General features: G+C 42.0%; 1 protein-coding gene across 3 annotated transcripts in view; it reads right to left on the bottom strand.

The window, feature by feature from the left end:
- zranb3 (zinc finger, RAN-binding domain containing 3) overlaps positions 1–18,617 on the bottom strand; it is an 87,776-nt gene that overhangs the window by 38,783 nt on the left and 30,376 nt on the right. For all 3 annotated transcript variants that reach the window (XM_050063039.1, XM_050063040.1, XM_050063041.1), the window contains exons 9-14: positions 14,736–14,855; positions 11,465–11,584; positions 10,604–10,783; positions 9,902–10,075; positions 8,229–8,709; positions 116–400 (exon numbers count right to left, since the gene is read on the bottom strand). In XM_050063039.1, the coding sequence (XP_049918996.1) occupies positions 116–400; positions 8,229–8,709; positions 9,902–10,075; positions 10,604–10,783; positions 11,465–11,584; positions 14,736–14,855 (1,360 nt within the window). The remainder of the gene's footprint in view (positions 1–115; positions 401–8,228; positions 8,710–9,901; positions 10,076–10,603; positions 10,784–11,464; positions 11,585–14,735; positions 14,856–18,617) is intronic.

Here is an 18,617-nt window from a genome sequence, read left to right as displayed (position 1 = left end):
TAGTCCCTTATTGGTTTGAAGTGATGATATTAAACAGCATTATATGGGCAGGTGACAATGCGGCGCCAGCCAATTTCCCTAGATATGAAAAGGAGAAGATTGCAGGTGGGATTACCCTGTGTGTGGTCGGGGGGGAGGCAGCCGCCACCGCCAGCGACGTTGTCGCCTCGCTCTCCCGCTGATTGTTTGCCTTTGAGCTGCCGCTTGTCCTCCTCCTCTGCTTCTCCTAGTTTCTGTTTGTCTTTCGGAGGCTCATCCTCCTCCTTGCTCTGTTTGTCTTTGCGCGATTTTGGAGTCTGGTCTTTTCCCCGGCTGAGCTCCGGCTCGCTGTCGGAGCTGGAGAGGACGACGCATGCCTGGTCCCACTCAGTCGAGGGGGGTTGCTGAGGCCTGGGTGGCTCTGAGCCAGCAGAGAAAGAGGGAGGGAGAGAGAGATGAAGATTACTTTATTGGCCGAGTTGCACAGTGTAATCAGACTTTGAAGAGTTTCATTCCCTGGCGAGATATCCATCAAGTGAAGAGTGTGACAAAATGACTGCTGACATAAAAAGTAAAAGTAAAAGTAAAACTCAATATGGCTCATTAGTGGTGTTATTAGCTATCATAAGTCCTTTACTGACAATTTCAGAAGATGTGATTGTGTAATATAGATCGACATAAGCAGGGATGTAGTGGAATATATAAACACACCCAACTTGTTTAAGTGGATGTACATTTTTACATGTATTAACAGTGCAAATATAATAATATAATGTGTGTTTTTTAAAACCATCATCTATTCTATGTAGCTGGCTTATTACTCAAACTGATCACTGACTGAAGTTCTGCACAGCTGAGGACATTTTAGTCTTGCTCAGCAGCACATCAGCAGTGGAGCAGAGAACACCTGCCACCCCCCCCCCCTTCCACCAGCTCCCGGATCAAACAGTCAATATAATTTGCAGGGAGAATGAATTATGTTCATGTCACATTGTTTTGTTAATTGCCCGCCTGCATCATGTGCAATTAAACCTAAACAAAATAATTGTCAGCAATTGCTGCATCTGTGCGCCGCACCAGCCGGGCGCTGTGAGCGGTATTCAAACAGCTGATAATGGCGGCATGCCAATCGCAGATCTCGCTTTAAAGAATCCGCTTGCAGCTCCTTGTAGATTCGCTACCAAGCTTGTTCTGCTCTTAAACCATTCATGTGAGTTTCATTCATACTGAATGCAGTAATTCTGTGAAGGTCAAGCAGAAATCTAAGCCACAATAATGTTAATGAATGCAAGGATTATGCCATTGCCATTCATACTCCACATTATTTAAAATTTTACTTTTAAGTTATGTTCTGAGGCACAGCTGAGGCTTTGGTGGTACTGATGTTTGTTATCAAGGTAAAACTAACAGACAGAGTCGCTGCTAAAGGCAAGAAAACAATTATTTATAACCACATGTAAATGTCACTTTCAGTCTGAACAGAACTTCTTTCAGGGAAGTGCTGTACAATTTTCTCTCCCTACTTTCCTAGTTAAATTTAAATCATATCCTTTCACATTATTTGTTGAACTTGAGGTGTGAAATCTAACAAGACAGTAAGTTGTGAGACTCAGGGACGCAGAGGGCTAATTAGTGATCCTGCCTCTCTGTGGCTTGTTTCTTCAAAAGGCCAGCCTCTAGTCGGCTCCCTCAAATGTCATCTGAGTCTCCGGGCTCCTGGCCCCACCGCTGCCCCCCTTCGCTAACAAGCCGAGCGAGACCGCACAGAGACGGCTCAATTTGTGTTAAGCTGTCCCCACCGAGGAAGATGTTAACGGGGAAATCCTACAGGGCCGTGCCTTGACTTTACCAGTCAACCCACTTGTTTTCCCCCCAATCAGGGCCCCATTATGTCTGTAGTGGCTTGATAAGGCTCCAAAATTGAGTCTCGAATCCAGGCACACAAACATACTACTACACACAAACACATTTGAAAAGCATGTGATCCTACACGTGAGCCAACGGCATGAGCTTATGAAAAATAACACACTGCAGTAGTTGAATAAAGCAGGAAAAGCTTTTATTGCAGTCTGCAGGGAGTGAAACAGCTGCAGCCTGTGGCAAAAAAGTATCAAAGAAAAGTACTTGGTTTTCAAATGCTGTGTAATATCAAACAGTTAAAGATTAGACTGGATTTTTTTTTAAAGGGCGGGTCCATTATTTGTTTTCCATTTTATTTTTTTGGTTCAAAGTACATAAGTTTAAGTGTCAAAATGCTTATCTCCTGAGCCCCCCTGATCTGCTGCATATAAACCCCATAACCCGACCAATGTGCCTCTGTGCCTGGGCCTTCTTTGAGAATTGTGTCCAAATTATCTATATTCCTCAAACCCCCAAACTGGCACAGAAGCTAGGCAACGTACTGCTGTGGACGCCATGTTAGTTTGGCTCTGAATGTCACAAAATAAGACTAATAAACCAACCGATCGAGGCAACAATAGACCAGCAACTCCTGTGTTCTGTGAGGTAAAATTACTGTTTTTGTCAGAGGAGTTTGGTGGCTTTGAAGAGAGCAATATAACCGCTTCAGTTGCCTGTTGGAAACGTCTGACAGCAAGGTAAAGCGGTGGAAATATTGCATGTCTATATATAAGACAAAAGTCTCCACTTCAAAAATCTGAACTAACCTTTTCAGTTATTATTATTATTATTATAATTATCAGTTCTACGTCACTGCTTTTTGCTTACAGCTGAGTGGGCGTTTTCATTTGAAAAACCCGGAAAAACCCCCAGATGGAGTCGACCTTTAAATGCTAAAAATCAGTCCCAAAAACATCAGGACAAGGATAGAGTGCTAGCTGAGAGGTGTAGAGAGCCAGGAGATAACCAAATTGCCCTCTTCCTGTATACTCTCTCACAGCGGGTGCTGAGAGACAAATTGTTGGTCTACCGGTGAAAGAGCTGAAGGACTGAACCATGCCCACGCTCTCGGCCTCAAAAAGCTGCAAACACAGGAACTCAACAGCCCTGATTCAACCTCAAAATGGTTGAAGAGAAGCTGACTTGTTTACTGGTGCTAAATGAACTTCAGGAAACTGTTCAGACTAGCCCACCTGAGATGTCAAACCCTGTCACATAACAGAGGTTATAATGCATGACAGTTTGATTAAAAACAGCTCTTGATTACTGGCGATATAGCACAACAGTGATTCAATTTGTGTCCAATTAATGAAAGCTTTTGTAATTTGGGAAGTTCCCCTCCCTGCTGCACAGGAAATAATTTCCTGTGGTAAAAATGAGAAGTGATAGCCACCAAGGTTGAACGGATAAAGCAAAGAGTGCCAGAAACTTCAATATAAAATTTACCATTTGCTAAACCCCTTAACCAAACACCAATCGTTTAACTGCAGCTACACAACCACTTTGTCTCATCATGACAAAGGGGTGTCCATGGGACTAGTTGGAGCAATACTCTATGTACGATATAAAAAATCTGGGGAACATTTTTTATGTAGCATTTCAAAAGGCAAAACACAAGCACAGAAGTATTAGGAAATGATTAAACAGTGCGTTTATCTGCTATAACGTCAGCTTTATTAGACGTCAGCATGCCTGGCTAAGTAGCTATTACAGTAGCAACCTAGCATTGCTTTCAAGGCTAAGACACAATAATTGGCTGACTACAGTAGAAAAAGTTTGGGCTAACGTTAGCGTCGCCATCCTGCTCTTTTTCTGGTATGGTAAAGATAAAGCATCAACTACAGCCTGTTTAATCAACTTGTGCAAATGCTAACTTTCGCCTGGGACTTGTAGCTTTAGCCTAAAAGTTTCTTTATGCTTCTGCATACACTCGACGCAACATGCAAGCAGTTGATCCGCAGTTGCTGTGTGCCTATAGTTCTGCGTCTTGTTGGTCTATGTCGCTATGCACTTCCCCGCCAAAGTGCTTGGAGGCGCGGTGTTCTTTTATATACCTATCTAGACTCTGTGACGTCTATGGTCGTTGCTTGTTCATCGTTTGTTTATCTTCCGGCTTTGCTCGAGTCACAGTGAAGATGGCGACCGAGAAAGAAAGACTGCTGCTGGAGCTCAAAATGATCATTGAACAACAAATGCTCTTATTACAAATGTTACCACCACGACGAAGAGAGAGGCGACTGCGCCGATGGTCTGTTCGCCCGTTGAATGACTTGAGGCGGTGTTGTGGTACTGCAGCAGGAAGTGAAACCTAGCGAAATGCCGGAAATTATGTAGTTTGAAGGACCAATCATAGCTCTTGCGGTCTGCGTTGGGTCTGCGTTGCCTCGACGCGTGGTTACAACTTTTTGGAGGTGCTCGTCGCGTCTCTGCGTCGGTCGCAGAGGGATGCAACGCCTCCGCAAAGCCCTCTGCGTTGTAGGTGCGCAGAAGCATAAACCTTGCGTAAGTCTTTTAGCATGACATGCATCAGTCAGGTGCATACTTAGGACCCTTTCACAGGTTTCTCATTTTAAAAAAGAGTCAGATAGAAACTGTAAAAAGACAGCCGGAGAAGGCGTTTTCAAAAAACTTACAGACTTAGTGTTAATCAGTTACGGTCAGTTAGCTACACTTGATAAAATCTAAAGGCAACCATTTTAAATTCAGCCAATAAAATCCACGGTTGATGGGTGGAAATGAGATGCTGTTCATTCTACGTTTGTGTGAAATTGCAAGACACATTTACACAAAACAAACCAAAACTTTTTATCGATTTTGAGTCGTAAATTTACAAATCTTATCACTGCAAAATGTGTGTGCATTTACATCAAGCTTCAATGCTTCCTATTAAGTAATAAAATTCTTTATGTCATGTACCTCGTTCTGTAACATTCTGGTACATTTTATTCTGGTACAAACACCTCATGGTACAACAGACCAATATCCTTCTGTATGCTGACTATTCTTCCTCTACAGCTGCTGTCTTGCTGTATTTTTGCCACGCTGCTTAAATCCACAGACAGTGAAAGCCAAATGATGCTTCTTCTGTTCCTTTACTTTGAATATGAAGCCCTGATGTCGTTGCATCATGTGTCAGTATTCTGTGATTCTCTGCAACATGTCTTAATACCACTGACACAACTTGTGAGACAGTGTCACAACTTTCTTTTTTGTCATTGTGAGAAATTGTTGCTCTTGAAGGGATACCATCTCTCATGTCATACCATAGGCTCTGACCTGATTATTTTCTTACATTTCCACGAGCTGAGGATTGCAGTGCCAAGTTGAGAGATATCTCCATAAATACAGTTGTTATTTCTCAGCAGAGTCTGTCATTTACAAATTTAGCAGGTTGTTAAATTCCCCGTCTAGCGAGCTGACACAGCCTGCTGCTGTGAATGCAGAGTGGCGCTTGTGACAAAGAAGAGAGTGTGATTGCTGAATAGTTATCAAGCATCTGCTGCAGCTGAGAATGAAATGGGGGGTGAATTCTGTTAAAAGATATGTGTGTGTGTGTGGGTGAGTGTGTGGGTGTGTGTTTTCGCTGATGCTCAAAGGCTGAGGTACAGCTTGTTTGAACTGTGTGTGTTTTAAGTGCACCATCCTCACTTCCAATGGACTGAGCTGCAAACAAACCTCCGGCATGGCCAATATTTACTCTATACTTACACTAAATATAGATCCTATATTAGCATATTGAGGCTAGAGCATCATTAAGGCAGATATGTGAAGAACTGAATGTAATACTGGATAATGCATATGTACTGTGTATGTGTTTACAGCAAAAATAATCATCTCGATTGAGAGATCCATGCACATCTGTCTATCTGTCTGTCTTTCTCCATAGTTAGGGACAATTATTTTTATGTAAAATATATCATTCTTATGCAATGTAGATCTTCATTTGGGATGTGTCGCTCACGTTAGGGCCTTTATTAAATCAACATTTCCAACAATGTCCTGTCATGACTTTGTTTAAATCATTCTTATGGCTTATTTCTTTGCTCTGACAACATCTCCCCCTTCACACAAAAGTCTGATGTTGTTAAGAAATATAAAAGCCAGCAATTGGTCAGACAGCAGAGGAAAAGGATCTGTTCACAGTGTTTCCCTAAGGCTCAAACTGAGGTCATTTACTCACAAGTCTTCTTAGTATCTTTGCATTCTGATAGCTTGAATCCACTTCAAGTACAGCTGTTAATTGCTGAGCGTTTTCCTTCCGGTCTTCAACTATTAGGACTAGTTGTGGTGATGAGTAGTTATAAAACATGATATTTTTAAAGGAGCAATTCAACATTTTGGGACATACACTTATAGATACTATGGGTATTTATGGGAACACCACAAAACAGGGGAAAACAAAGCATTTGGCACCATGCTGAAGAGTTACTGTGTGGCTTTCTGCACATTAAAAAAACATGATTTTTCAACCCAGAACCTATTTTCCCATGTTTGGGAAAATAGGTGCTCAGGGTTCAGTTGGCGCTGTCGATTTACGTCAACTTTAAGTGCTTGTGTTTGCCACTGACAGGCTCAGATTGTTTTTTTGTTGTTGTTGTTTTAAGATATGTTATTTTTTGGAGCATTTTGCCTTTAATGGACAGGACAGTCAAGTGTGAAAGGGGGAAAGAGAGAGAGAGGGGATGACATGCAGCAAAGGGCCACAGGCTGGACTTGAACCCGGGCTGCTGCGGCAACAGCCTTGTACATGGGGTGCCTGCTCTATCCACTAAGCCACCGACGCCCCTCAGATTGTTATTTTCAGTGTCTGACAAGATTATTAAACCATAATTTTATCAGCGTAAAACACACTTCATTCAAAGGTGTCAAAAACAAATTAAAACTCACAGAAACCACCTTGTGCCTGGATGAACTTTCTGTGGATTCTGTTGTTTCCTGTTCTACATGAGCACCTCACACCAGGTTTTGATCTACGTTTAATTATACAGAGCAACTCGTCATCTCTGTCTTTTTCTTCGCTAAAATTAGTTTATTAAATAGTCTCTTATGTGAGTTTTAAAACCCTCACCATGCTCCCTAACCATGACTAGATACCAACAGTATCTATTCGCTTTCTTGTTCAGAGTTAGATTAGAAGATCGATACCACTCCCATGCCTGTACGCTAAATATGAAGCTACAGCCAAGAGTCTGAATAACCCAGCTTAGCATACAGGCTGGAAGCAGCGGTGGACAGATAGCCTTGCAGAAACCACGCCTACCTGCACTTACATAAAACATTTTAAAGGCAAGTAAATGAAACTTGGTGAATAAATCAATCCTCCCACAGGTATTTTGATTTCAGAATTACACATGAAAGTGTATACACCATGTGAACAGGCTGTGTATTTATGAAGCGAACAAAGCACTTATTTCATCTCTTAACCTGTCATGGCTTTTTGTTTAATGAAGCATCTTTGCCACCTGTTGGTGGAGTATTTTTCTCAGCTGATTTTCAGTAGGAGGCTGAGTCAGAGTGGATAAGAAGCAACAACACAAAGTTTGATCAGTGTGTAGATATATAGGTTTGTCTGACTTTAAATCACCAGCGCTCTAACATCAATACAACCATAAAATTCATCTGAACATCCTGCATTAAAAGAAGCACTAAAACTAATTTTGCTTAAATATCACTGCTGCTGAAACTGCGTCAAATTTAAGGTTATTTTTTTCCCCATGAGCCCGATGTGATGCATCTCAGACATTTAAAGAGCATGGACCTGCAGCCTGCCAGGTCATAATGACTTCCCTCCCCTCTCTTTTGCAAGATACAATCATAGGCTGTCAGAGATATCAGCTAGAGCCAGCTCAACTTTTCCCAACTTTGTGCAAGACGTTTGCAGCAATAGTAGGCGCCTGTTCACTCTCTCTCTCTCAGCTTGACAGGTGAGAATTATACTGTGTCCTTGTCATCTGCAGAGAGAGAGAGAGAGAGAGAGAGAGAGAGAGAGAGACAATATTCTCCGAGCAGAGCTATTTCAGACTCTGGCAAGCCTGCCTCCATCTTTCGCTATCACGCATCTCCATCTGGTGAAATCTGTAATGCTGTTCAAAAGTATTATGTCAACAGACTGCTACGATTGATATTGACAGGAAGGAAAATAAAGAAATGAATGGATTCAGCTTCAGGTGCTTCATTTCAAGCGAGACATGATGGTGTTATTGTCTTTTTCTTACTGGAATCCAGTTTGCAATCAGTGAAATGACGTTTGTGTATTTATAAAAGAACAAACAGTTGAACATAAAACACACACACACACAGTAGGGATGGACAGATCAGAGTATTTGTCATGACCGGTTTGTTAATCCTACCTGACTGGACACTAGAAGAAGAGCGTGGGAACTCGCACATCTCACAGTAAGGCAACAGGCTGCTGTTGGAGTAGGTGCAGGCCCCACAGCTCCACTTTTCATTGGGAGGGTCGGGCTCTGACAGCTTCCGCGGGGCCATGAAGGAGACCAGGGCGCCAGGGCTGCCGGAGCCCATCCCCCCCGCCACCGACATCCGCTTCCCATCATGCCTGGACCTTGGGCTCGGGCTGGGCTGTGGCATCCGGAGCCTCTTCAGCTGAGGGGAGAAGTCCTGGTCGTGTGCAACGGCGGTTTGGGAGCGGCACTTCTCTTTCTTCTCCTCTCCTTTCTCAGAGCTTGCTCCACTGCCAGATGGTGCCGCAGCCGTCTCTGAGGACATGGAGGGAGATGTTTCTTCATCCTCTGTTCTCTTCCTCTTCTTCTCCTTGCTGGCGCTCGGGGAGAAGAAGGAACGGATGTCGTGCTGCTTATCTTTCTCAAACTAAGAAAAAAAGATGCAAGCTCAAGTTAGTTTTTGGCAATGCGGCATAAAGTTTGTTACATAAACGACAGATTTCAGTCCACCTGTACAATAACAGAGCATCCATGACATAAATCTTGCTTTTATTACAAGGCAATCATTTTACCCTTTGATAAAAATACAAAGCAACATTATTTGATGTCAAGGTCTTTTCTGCTAACACAGAAAATAAAGATGAAAAGTACCTGAGGACAAAAATAAATCGCCACAGAAAGTCTGCAGACTCACTACAGACACAACTGAACTACACTTAGCATTCTGATACATATGGTAGTTGCCAATTTGTCAATGTTGCAAAGTAACTCCTCATCTGATTCTGGGTCTAACTGAGGCTCAGATATGTTTGGCTGAATCTCTTTCACGTTTTCTCCAATGCTAACACTAGCCCTGTTGATGCACACCGCTCTCTCTGGTCAACCTAGCACAGGCAGCACTGGAGACAGTAGAGAGCGAAACCTTCAGAGTTTTTTAAAACCATTATGTGGGGAAACCATGTAATATTAGTATTAGGAAGTGTGCTTGAGCATTAGAGAAAACTAAAAACTGACAAACTCTTAAACTAAAACATATTTAATCCCACAAACCTCTGACGTATTCATGATTATTTAAATACAGATGAGCTCTTATGTTCTTTCTTGATTACTGCATTCAACTCTGTCTATTAAAAAAAGCCTTGAAACGCTAGGACAGCAAATCTCAACACAGCCATGATTACTCCACTCCAAATGTCATTTTCATTTTAAAAACTATAATATTTCTAAGTACTTTTGGTCTATACAATTATTCACAATGTGGCTTCTTCCCCTTTGAAGTACTTTATTAAGCTCCACTCAGACAACATCGCTAGAGCCAAGAGAACGCTTGATATGAGTGACAGGGTTCTTTTCCCAAGGTCTCTTTACAGTACGCAGCTTTCTCTATAACGGCAACCAAAATATTATAATTTCTGCTATAACATTCTATATCATGGGTCTAAGTCAGATGTGGAGCCGTCTGTGTTTATATGTTGAAAACAATATACAAATATTAGAAAGAAAACAGTCAAATTATAAATCTCTTCCTTTTCTAATTATCTCAGAACTGATCTGAACAAAAGGCAAAAAAAACCAAAACAAAAACAATCCTTTCCTACTGATGTTTCTGACGAACTCACATGTGAGAAGAACATGTCATCTTTCACATTCTCTGCGTTTCCCTCTAGCGGCAGCACCATCTCGCTCGGCGTCCAGGTGTCGGCAAAACTGAGGAACTCCCACTTGTCCTTGTCGCCCTCGTCGGCCTTCAGATATTCCTTCCTGCCATTCAGCGTGCTGCCGGTTACCGTTTCCTGGAGGACATGATGGACACTCTTTTCTTTGTGTTTCTCTTTGGTTCAAATCATTGCTTTCACAAATCACATGCTCCGTAATGAGCGGTGCCACAGACAAAAATATTGTTGGAATAATTCACCTTTAATTACAAATCTTGACATCTGTGGTTATTAATGCAAATCCCCATAGCCTGTCCTCACATGCAAATTAATTTCACACGTTTGTTCACGACTGCATTCAGTACATACAGCTCAGTTTTTTAGTAGAGAGACACATCCTGCAACACTGATAATAAGGCTATGTGTGCATTTGCTGTATATGATATGTTTGATGTTACTTAACTCTCCACGGATCAGCTGATAAATGCAAGAAGTATTTATAAGTGAGATCACATTCAATAGTAATTAGGTACGTCTTGTCATAAATGTTTGACAAGACTGGACAGTTTCTAGTGATTTATCATTTACATAAAATATGTGTGGTGATGAATTAAAGGCTTAGCACAAATCTTTCCCCGTGTGCAGCCATCACGTCACCCACAGTACCTTCCTGTTGAGCATGGACCACAGGACGGTGTCAAAGGTGCCCTTGGCGATCAGGTAGTGCACGTTGACCGAGGACGTCTGCCCGATGCGGTGGGCTCGATCTTCTGCCTGCTTGATCTGGCCGGGGTTCCAGTAGAGCTCGGCAAACACCACGTGGCTGGCAGCCGTGAAGGTCAAACCCTGGAGAGGACACGGACACACACACACACACAGACACACACATACACTAATAATATCCCAATTAGAACAAAATACCTCATTCAGCCACCTCAAATGGAACACTCCAGCCCACATCCTATGAAATGTAATGTGGCGAAATCCTTTTTAATAACAGAATATAAGCAGCTAATTGCCATATAAGAGCTTCGAGCACCTACTTCCTTTGATTGGAACGCGTAACATTTGTGCACACATTCGGTCACCCTGAGTAATTGATGTCAATGAGTTTATTAAGTTTGTTATTAAGAGTGAAACACATTTTCAGCATTGATTTCCACTTGCACAAACCTTGATTATGATTCACCACAACCAGCAGCAGTCATCATTATTACTAATATGCACCAAATGACTCTATTTAGCCTGTTGCAGTACAAAAGTACAGTGCTGGTTCATGTCAGCCAAGAGAAGTGCCAGACAGCAGCACCAAAAAAAAAAAGTGTTTGTAGGTTTCATTCAATTAAAAAGTATTTTGCACCAATTCTCTTTAGACATTTCTGCTAATGAAATCTGAAATCCCAGAACACGGTGGGAATTGGAACAACTTGAAAAGCAGATTTCTGTTTTCTGTTTTCACTCTATCGTATCTGTATATCTCAACTGAAATACAAAATGATGTCATATGATGTTTGAGTGTGTGAGTACCTGACCGGCTGCCTGGATGCTAAGGATGGCCACCCGTGTATCTGGGTCACTCTGGAACTTGTGGACGAGCTGGATTCGCTCTGAGGACGGGACGCTGCCGTCAATACGGATGTAACCAGCCTGGGACAACAGAGGGAAGGCAACAGAGTATTTACTGTTTGGAGGAAAATTCAGCTCACAATGGAAGAGGGAAAAGCTTAAAAGATACACTGATATGCATTTTTTCATTTGTAATAGGAAGAATGTTATATCTCATTTCAAAATTTACATAGTCTCACTTTAAATTTCTACATAATTCCAAGTTTAAGGCCACTCTAACCAAGTCTTGCATGTTACACATTCAGGTGTATTTGCCTAGATTTAGGGCAACAACACAGCATAACTGGAGGAGATAATGTAAGTGTGGTTGTTTGCACATTCCATTGAATTAACTACAGGTTCACACAGTTTGGGAGGGACAGCATTGTCCGCCCCTGAAAAGCCGGTGCAGGTTGTGCCGGAACATTAAAGGCAGGGAGCATTTTATTAACCTCTGTACCGGAGATACTTCAATGACAGATGTGTGAATGAACACCTCATAAGAACTGCAATGAACTAGATACAGCAGGTAAAATAGCTTCTTTGAGAGAAAATGAGAGCAATAGTATTAACAGGATATTTTGTAACATTTTATAACGCCAAACAAAGAGAGCGGCGGCTGCATGTTCATTAAACCTGAACTTGACATTCACTGAGCTGCTAATGCACTGTGGCCACTGCACTCTTTTGATTCGGGTCCATCGGCCCTGCAGAGCTGCTCAGTGGCCGACAGTAGGAGAGTGTTTTCGCACTGTGCAGCTCCCACATGTGAATGTAACTGTAACTGCATGAATATAAAGCAGAACCTCGCTGAGAAAGAACACAGAGGTCTGTTTGACTTTTCCCAGAAAAATAAAGGTCAAAGAAATGTGTTCACAAAAACGAAGCATCCATCAAGTCTGAACATCTCAAGGCCAAAAAACATTCTAACATCAACCCGCTGCTTCATCAGAGTTATACTATATTTACTAGTTTAAAGCAAGTTTATTAAACAAACCCTCCAACCAGTTTGACGGCAGGTGAGAAATGGGAAAGTGTGGAGCATAAAAGCGGCGATAACGTCATGTGAGTTGTCTCTGCCGAGCCTCTCGTTGCAGTGTGTTGCCTGTCGTTCCTTTTTTTAGCCCATCTCTGTTAATTGGTGAGTGCGAACGCACCAGAGAGTGAGCGTCTCGCGGAGGAATGTGCTATCACACGTCGTGCCGCTGCATTACATTCGACGACACCTCCTCGACCCCTGCGTCACACACAAACACGCACACACACACGCAGCCACACACTTGAACTCTTTCACAGGTTGCCGCGCTGAACTAAGAGACATCGTTTGCTTGTGATGACTTGTGAAATATGCCTTGGGAGATTAGTTGTGGAAGTAAAGTTTACTTTCTGAGAGAGGAAAAAAAAAGACTTTTCTTCATGAGAACAAAATGAGCTCATTTAGATGATGATTAATAGATTATTTGATAGATGCTTCATTATAAACTTATTTGATTGTGTTTCAAAACACAATTAGCTTATTATCTAAACAGTGTACCTGCATTTCACTGCTCACCTGAACTGAGCACAGAAGTTGAAGACACAAATAATACAAGACTGCTAACACCTGTGTTTGTGAGCTTAGTGCTCAGTACTCTGTCTAAATTAATCACAGATATAGCAGGGATTTGACTTATAAACACAGCGGGAGTGAAGATGAAAGAATAAAACTTATGTATGGGGCCAATTACCTCTGGTTAGCCAGGAAGGGAGAGTAAAATATGAATACATTCTGCACATTTACTGCTTCCATGTTACTGCTAATGGGCAATTCAGGTCTCTGCAGCTGCGAAAAACTTAAAAATCGTGAATGGAAATGACAGAAGTGAACATTTGTGCCAAAATGAAATACAAACCACAGAGAAACACTACTCCCTCTTGTTTCAAAGTGATTGATAACACAAATTCCAGCACTTTTTAAACCATCTCTTTGAGGTTCTGGGAAAACCAGATTGAAGCTTTTTTTCAAGAGCAGTGTGTTATAACAGCTAAGTGCACAGGAAGCTGGTCTTCTGACTGATCATAGCTGACAAAAGCTCTGAAATTACGGACGGAATAAGAAAGAACATTAATGGTTAGGTGACATGATGTTAAGCTGACACCTGCATGGTGTTCACTCACCTTTTCTTGCACATAAAACACAAAGAAATATGCTTTATTCATTAAATACCAAGACCTTTACGCCATTGTGCTGACACATAAAAAATGACAATTAAATACTTTAAATGCTGATAGGCAGAGACATGTAAATTGATGTTGGCTCGATAGCTTGTTAGCGAACTAGCTCCTGCGTAGCTTTTTTAACTAATTAGCTAGAGAAGTAGATAGTCTCATGCGTATGATTACTTTGCCGTTTTTTTTTTTTTAGTTTGCTGCACTACGCTTATTATGATCCATTCTTTTTCTATATCTTCTTCTATCAACGTCTTTCATCAGCGGATATATGGTGGAAAAGGTCCATTGTGTGCATCGCCTATGCCTCAAGAGCATTTATACATCCATATGGTACATACTACAGTAAATAATACAGTATAATACAGTACAACCACAGACCATCTCTTTGAAGTTGGAGGAAACCAGATTAAAGCTTTCTGTTGCAACAACTAAGTGCACAGGAAGCTGGTTTTCTGACTGATAATAGCTGAAAAAGCTTTGAAATTAGGGATAAAATAAGAAAGAAATGGTTACATGACATGATGTTAAAGTGACAGCTGCATGGTGTTCACTCAGCATCAATGTACCATGCGTATCTATACCTGTACATATATATATGTCCATAAATAGATAAGCATGTCCCTGTAATTAGCAGGGATTGTGATCAGAGCTGCTATGGAACAGGATGACTTATAAAGACCTGCCTTAGCAGCCTGCATCTGCAACCAGAATGGGAGTTCAAACACAGGTCATGTGTCATGGTAAGTGTCATGTGTGTGATGGCTCTTACTGAGATCTGAAAGGTTGGGGGTAGGGAGGCCAATCATTTTCATGGTAGTGCGCTTTTGTTGGGAAATATGGTGTAAAACAGGGAGAACAGTGTAGGTCAACCTTGCTTTTATAAACTGGAGCTATAAAAACTTCATTTTGAACCAGCAGTCTGTTTTGAATCCCTTTAACGCGTTTTAGAAGATCCAGTTGTTTGCAGAGCGCCCGAGGTTACCTTGGCCTCGATGGCGGCCTCGGTGCAGGCCTGCAGCATGGTGAGGTGGTGGGCGAACACCAGGAACTTCAGCTGCTCTGCCTCCAGCATCATCTTAATGTAGTCCTTCACAGCTCCCGCCTGGCCACACACACATACAGAAATAGACACAGATGAAAGAGAGCTACTGAATCCATCACTTCACTGGTGGACCACACACAGAGGAATCGGCTAGATCAGTGAAGAAGTCAATTAATCACCGCAGCATCCTTTCTGCGTGATCGATTCTCTATTGAATGCCAGGGATCCAGACTTTAAAAGGAGAGAGCACACAGAGCGACTGGGGCGCATTTGTCAGCTCGCAGATAGTGAGAGCAAATCAATAACTCACAACTTGGAGATATGACTGGTGTGTGCTCTTTATTTTCAGATTTTGGATACACCAGATATTTCTCAGCATTTACCAACAACTTAATAAAGACGTTGGGCTTTTTTTAGAATGTCATCACAGTAGATGTATTATGATTAGGGGTCTGTTTAACTGGATGTTCAAAGCTTCATTCATAACATTTCAGATATTGACAGGACTTGCACATGGCCTTAAAAAATATATATTTGGCTGGTTGTGTATCAAAGTGGCAGCTGCAGTAAGTAAAAAATTCAATCCTCAACTATTTTATTCTTATTTGTTTGGTTTATTCTCACAACTGTTTTATTCATGCCTTTTTTTCCTCCACCTGTTAGTCTTGTTTTATTTATGAAGTCAAATGGTAACAATGCTGCAAAAACATCACAGTCCAAATTTATCAGGATCTCGCTTGTTTCTGCTGAAGTCCCTGACCCTGATTGACAGTGTGAAGCTAACGATCTTAAAAAGAAAGCAGCAGAAGTGCGAGTGAGTTAACTGTACCCTGCAGGTATCCGTATCTATCATTTCACTGTGCGCTGCTGCCCAGCGATCACACTGTGATGGCTGTGGCCGTTCCCGCTACCTTCTGCAAAGCTGTAGTGGATGTGCTGTATGAGCGTGTCATTGAGCATCCGGGCTCGGCTCATTTCAGAGCCCCAGGCCAAAAAGCAGCCAAGAATAGCACCAACTAGTGAGAAATACTGAGTTTTGATTTGAGTCAAACAGAGCCCTTACTAGACGGTTTTGGAGACAGGCCTTTCTCCATGGTGTGAATCCCACCCCTATAATCTCCACACCTCCTGCAACCTGACAACCTCTGCCGCCATCACACCTGCTCTGGTGGGAGAACCTCTGTTTTGCCTTGCTGATAATTAGCCGATGCGCCTGATAATGAATCTCTCCGCCAGGCCTGCCGACCCTGTTCTGATCTGGGGGGTCCTCATTACTGACGGCTTGGCTTCGCCGGCTTCCTTCCGCTGAGTTTAATTAGTGCACAAACTTCTCGGCTGTCTGAAGCGGCCCGTTAGCTCGCTTTAAAGTCCAGCATCAGAGCTGTCCTCTCTGGGTAATTGGGAGCAGATGCTTGGCGAGTAAAGCAATAAAAATACCCCAAAGGCGTTTGGCAGCTCCGTCGCCAGGCGGACTGGCAGTCAGGCAGGGGCCATGATGCTCGTCAGAGTGACATAGATGTGTGAATCTATCACACCATTCCACCCCTCCTGATGATCCAAAAAAAGAAGAAAGAACGCGATTTTTTTTTTCTGAAGTAGAAAGTGTGTCTGGCTCTAAAAACCAATAGGAGAGGAAATGAGACTGGGCCGGCAGTATCGGCTTTGAGGTGGGTGAGTGGGCGGGGGGGCTTTGTAATGAAAGGAGGTCCAGTGTTAGGCTAAACTGAGCAGAAATCCAATCAGCAAACAACGCCAAGCGCAGAAAAGATCCAAGCTCACAGGCAGGCTGAGCGAGTAGCGTGTCGATGATTGCATTCGGTGGTTATCTCCGGTCTTCGTTAACCTCCGGGCTGCGCTCCTCATGGCTGAGGGCGTCGGGCTAATTGAGAGAAATGCCAGCTCTTGAACATGGCAGATGATTGGAAAGGGATACTATATTTATTGGAAATGTTTACTCAACTACAAATTTCAGAGACTAAGGAACTGCCAATATTCACAGCATTAAGATTGATGAGGAACTGATCAGCGGTTGCAAACTATAATACTGTCTTACAAATGTTTCCACTGAGGAGGAGGAAATGTAAATGCTTGTTAGATTCTCGACATTGGTTGCTCTGACCCCAACCTTCCTCATTCTGTGAGCATAAAGCCACCTTCCCACATTGCTTATTTCTCTCTCATTAAAAAAAATGTCACTTCAAACTGAGAGCCGACGGAGTTTCCATAGCAACAACATCACAGAGATGCTATTTTAGTGCGGTGTGTAACTTTGAGATAAGGTGTAATCATGCCAGGCTGGACGCAACTAAATAATACCTCAGTTATAACTCCCTACTTTGTCTAAGTGCTTTCACTGGCGACCATTAGGCTCTGTTACCATGGCAATGCTTTCCCATGAGATCCCACTGAGTGGTCGGCTAAGCACTCTGAACATGATGCTGTACCATCAATTCACCATTTCCTGAAACATGAAAATGAATAAAAAATTGCATTATTTCGCCAATTTTTAAGCTATTTAAACAGTTCTGGGTAGTTTGATGATTTAACTGTTGGCTATCAGAGGAGTCAAAGAGGTTAAACTGTGTCCTGTGGAAGCTCAACCGCAGGGCACAGTTTCATCCATCTAGAAAAGTATGGCAATATGGCGCTAATGATGTGATGGTGTCTGTTTTCTCACAGTTTGTGTGGTTATGTAGAGCTGGGGGAAGCTTTGCTTTTAACTCAAAAATAAATATTGAGGGAGTTTGTTGCTTTTTTGGCTCCATTTGTTGTCTGGCGTTAGATGTTCTTATTCCAGTAGTTAATGTCCAGATGCAGTTTACCCTGTGTGACATCACAGGGAGATATTCTCAGGACAGCTTTAACAAAAAAGAGAGCAGAGGAAAAATCTAGTTCCTAAGTAATGATATCATTATTTCTTTAACGTATTAATAACTAATAAAATCAGGGTAAGCCAAGTTTAATAATATTTTTTTTTTAAAATAATATCAATAAAAACATGATGTGCATGTATGCATTGAAGAGGCAGTTCACCCCAAAATCAAAAATGCATATTTTTCCTTTTACCCGTAGTGCTATTTATCAATCTAGATTATTTTGATGTGAGTTGCTGAGTGTTGGAGATATCTTGAAAGTTGATACCTGGCTAGCTAGTTTGGCTCTTTGGGCAGAAGCAGGCTTATCGTTCCTCTATTTCCAGTCTTTATGTTAAGCTAAGCTAACCAGCTGCTGGTTCTAGCTTCATATTCAGCATACAGACATGAAAGTGGCGTTGATCTTCTCATCAAACTGTCTGCAAGAAAGCAAATAATAAGCTTTTTCCCAGAACGTTACATTATATATTTATAAAATCACGTTTTAAAAGCGGAGCTACAAAATGAAGACCTTTTTTTAATCGGTTTTCAGGCACATAAGACACAAGGCTTTTGCGGGCTCTCAAGTCCTGCCTTAAATAAATGTAAAATGCATAGTGGTCAGACGAAAACCAAGGCTGCTTTTTCTGAGCTGTTGCAAAGTTAACATTTTCTCTTCTTGTCTGAGTTGATAAAAGACAGAGCAGGGCCAGCGGTGAAAGCAGCTCCTGTTGGATGTTGACTGCAGCTCACCGGCAATAGAGGTTTGAGTGCATTAAGTACAAATGCTCTAAAATGAAATATCGCTCTCAGCATCCAGGTATTAAAGTACTATGATGTTTGAAGGATAAGGCTGGTGTCCCTGAAAGTCCATGAAAAGATCAAAACCAACAGTGTGTTCGTCCACCTTTTAATACTTTCTTATTTCCCTGCCCTGTTTATAACACTCAGCTCTGAGCTTCCAACTGAA

Source organism: Epinephelus moara, chromosome 15 (genome assembly GCF_006386435.1).
Source record: "Epinephelus moara isolate mb chromosome 15, YSFRI_EMoa_1.0, whole genome shotgun sequence".
NCBI lineage: Eukaryota > Metazoa > Chordata > Actinopteri > Perciformes > Serranidae > Epinephelus > Epinephelus moara.
The sequence above is the reverse complement of the archived record's forward strand: the minus strand, read 5'-3'. Positions and strand labels throughout refer to the sequence as shown.